The sequence below is a fragment of the Lissotriton vulgaris genome, chromosome 7, assembly GCF_964263255.1.
Source record: "Lissotriton vulgaris chromosome 7, aLisVul1.2, whole genome shotgun sequence".
Taxonomy (NCBI): Eukaryota; Metazoa; Chordata; class Amphibia; order Caudata; family Salamandridae; genus Lissotriton; species Lissotriton vulgaris.
Window position 1 is genome coordinate 66,357,461 of NC_141695.1, and position 3,914 is coordinate 66,361,374.

At 40.4% G+C, this 3,914-nt stretch overlaps 1 protein-coding gene across 1 annotated transcript; it reads right to left on the bottom strand.

Moving 5' to 3' along the window:
* Positions 1-2,155: 2,155 nt before the first annotated feature.
* On the bottom strand, positions 2,156-3,109 carry LOC147700747 (olfactory receptor 5G9-like). Its single transcript, XM_086929211.1, has one exon. The coding sequence runs from the start codon at positions 3,107-3,109 to the stop codon at positions 2,156-2,158; it is 954 nt and encodes a 317-aa protein (XP_086785337.1).
* Positions 3,110-3,914: the final 805 nt, after the last annotated feature.

Consider the following 3,914-nt stretch of genomic DNA (forward strand, 5'->3'; position numbering starts at 1 on the left):
TACTCTCAACTCCATTCACAACTGGATGTAGGCTCACCAACTCATTATAAATCCCGCCAAACTGAATTCCTCCTCATTTCTACCTCTCTCTCACCTCCTCCCGTTTAATCGTGGATGGATCAGCTGAACTTACTCAACAACAAACCCATTGTTGTCGACACCGCTAAATCTTTAGGTGTCATTCTTGACAAAAGACTCAACCTAATCTCCAACATCAACTCTATTACCAAGAATGCACAATACCAGTTGCACCTTCTGTGGAGGATCTGTTGGTTCTTCCAGAAGAAAGACTAAAAAACCTTGGTACAATCGCTGGTTCTATCAAGACTGGATTATTGCAATTCTCTTCTGACGGGCCTACCTGAATCCCACCTCTCCCCTCTCAAATCCATCCTCCATTCAGCAGCTCGCTTCATTTCAGGGTTTAAAAGAAGTGACCACGTCACTCCTATCCTGTCCTCTCTTCGATGGCTTCCAATTGAGGCAAGATCCATTTACATAACTGCCTGCATCACGCATAAAGCCTTGCACACGCCCTCCCCTCGTTACCTGGCAAACAAATTGAAATTGTCCGGAGGCTCCCAACTCTCTCGCAATGCGGAAAAGATTCTACTTGAGCCCCCATCTTCAAAAGGGAAAGTTTGATGGCCCAATCCTTCTCAGGTAATGCAGTGAGAATCTGGAACTCACTTCCCCCATTGCTCTGTGCCACCTCCTCCACCTGGATCTTCAAAGCTGATCTCAAATCTCTCCTCTTCCAAAGACACTTTCAGATCTAATACTTTCAATTCCAGGCCCCTCTTGGAAGTTTCCTCCTCATTGTAAATTTGTGTTTTTTCCTGTACATTCCTCTCTCCTGCGTGCTTTGTTGGAATTTGTGTCTATGCAACTCTCCATTTTAGTCTCCTGTTTTTCTTTGTAATGTTTTATTGAGTTCCACTGTTCTCATGAAACGAAACTGGCTCTTTTGTATAGCACTCCGGTTTTTCTTTGTAACGTTTTATTGTGTTCCACTGTTCTTTTGTAACGTAACTGGCTCTATTGTACAGCACTCTGACACCTTCGTGTAATGTCCGCACTATATAAAAAATGCACTAAATAAATTAATAAATTAAAATCTCTGCATTTTGCACCACCACTGAAACCAGCTCAGTCCTGGACATTAAATGTTTATACATATCCTTTTGTTATGTTGCTTGTGGAAATGTACCTCATCTTTAGGAAGTCTCTCTTCTGGACAAATGTAACTATAGTTTTTCATGCATTGTGGCATGGTGGTCAAACCAACACATTCTGTTTCACCAACAGATGTGTAACCCTGTAAATGATAGCTGTTTTGGGGCAAAACATTTCAGCACAATACTGGGCAACAGAAGACAACTGAAACATTGTCTATCCTGCTCCTATCAATATGGCAAATGTTGTGCTTCTTCTGCAACATTGCTTTGATGGCCTAACTGATTAATATGTAGATCTTAGATGGCAAATAAAGTAGAAATGATATATGTAACTTTATACGTTTTAAAATGTTCATATTTTATATGAAAAGACACTGTACAAAAATTACTCTAACAAACACTCTCGCAGTCATCAAAAGCTTCAACATCTAAAGCAGTTGGTAAATTCTACAATGTTTGTTTGAAACAATACATTAGACAACTCTTAACTCTTCTTCTGCTATAGGACTTCTTTCTTTGGGAAACATCCTTTTACAACGTAGGGCTATACACCGCAAACCATTACTACGCATTCCCATTACAACACCCCTGTTGAGTTAGGATAGTCAATTGCTTTGCAATGGACAATGCGTTGTAATGGATTGCGTTGTAAAGGCCTGCGGGTAAAAGTTTTTGCATAGTGAAAAACGTGGGGTAATGGCACAGATTTTTAATGCATGAGGAGAAAAGTCTCCTGTTCCTTTCTTAATATAATTTTCTTTCTTTACTTTGTAAAATGTCTATACATTTGTAGGCAGTTTTAATGTTTTCAAAAATGACAATAAGCAAAGGAATTTATCTGTAAAATGGTTAGAAAGTCATCTCCTGAATGGAAGATAGTCATGATGAAACAGTCAAAAGTTTCCAAAATAAATATATTTACATCAGCAGTATGAGCAAGCTTATTTTGTTGGTAGTCAAAGATGATTCTGCCAATATTAGAGTAGGGAGCGTTTGTTGATTCCCCTACTATATGCTGTGCATGTGGTCTTCTTCAGGGCTTCTTTAAACTCAGTGTTTTTTAGAGTGTATATGATAGGATTACACAATGGTGCAACAGCAATGTACAAAAGAGAAAATATCTTGTTATCTTCCATTGTTGATGCTGGTCGAACATATGCAGAACAGAGAGATCCGTAAAACAAAATGACCACAGTGAGATGAGATGAACATGTGGAGAAGGCCTTCTGTCTCCCACCAACAGATGCTATTTTCAGGATGGACGAGACAATGTTGATATAAGAAATAATGATTAAAGAGAAAGACATCATTGTCAGAAAAGCACAAATAATGTAAGTAAGTGCTTCGATAATATAAGTGCTGCTGCATGAAAGCTTCATCAAGGGAATCACATCACAGAAAAAGTGGTTGATTGTGTGGGACTTACAGAAGGACAGCTTAGAAATGAGTACAGTGTGTGTTATTGGATCAATTAGACCAACTACCCAGCTTGCAAGGGCCATCCGGAGGCACATAGACTTACTCATAGTAGTCATGTAACGTAAGGGATTGCATATGGCCACAAACCGATCATAAGCCATGGCTGTGAGGAGAAGGACTTCTATAGATAACATGACTGAGAAAAAATACATCTGCAGTAGACATTCTGTGAATGAAATACGTGTGCCTGTCAGAAAGAAGTGGGCCAGCATTGGTGGGAAAATTAATGAAGAGTAAGTGATGTCAATGAAAGACAAATTTGTGAGGAAGAAATACATAGGTGTGTGCAGACATGAGTTAGAGTAAACTGTAACCATAATAATAAGGTTTCCCAGTAAAGTTGACAAGTAAGTTAGTACAAATGCAACAAAAAGGAGTGCTTGCATCTCAGGAAAATCTGAAAATCCAATGATGAAGAAATCATCCATTGCGGTCCAATTTTCAGTGATCATTTCCCAGTTGTTATATCTAAGGTAAAAATGAATAAACAGACCATGTAAATATAACTGCATTTCTTTACTTTTGATGATTTTGTGAACTAATGTCATGGAAGCAAAAACCTACATCAAGCATCAAAGCTATTTTTTGATGGTAGATATGGGGAGAAAGCACACTAGCCCTTGTGGAGAAGTGTGGCTCAATGATTAGAGCGGCAGACCCTGATGCAGAGGTCTAACCCGGGACCAGGGTTCAATTCCCTGTCTCGGCGCGTCTTGGGCTCAAAATTCCACGGACCTGATAATTCTCGCCTCGGTGCCTATTCCAATCATGGAGTCCCACTCTGCAACTCTGGGCAATAGCTTGCTTAATCTCCACAACGCCCCCCACAATGCTAAGGATGCCTGGCGTCCACCTTTGGGGTACCCAGGAGTGAATGCCTCACAGGAAAAGCCAGGATGGGTTCCACAGCGGTATTCGTACAAGCGCCTTGAGACCCTTGCGGGTGAGTAGTGTGCTATACAAGTATCAATTTTAGCCAAGCCTTGACCGTGCACACAATATTTTTGGGCTGATTAATGCATCAGCGAATTTGAGCTTTAGCTCGGGCACCTGCTTTATATCTGTAAGTGCTTCTGTAAGTGCTTCCTGTTGAGGTTTAATTTTTGTTACAGGATCATCATGCAAGAATGAATCCTGCCCAGCATTTATCCAAGAAGGTGATATCGTTTTGTGCAATACCTCTGTACTCATTAATTTCCGCAGTACATCGCGGAATTTTTGGCAATTCCGCATTCTGCCGGAACGGCAGAATGCGGG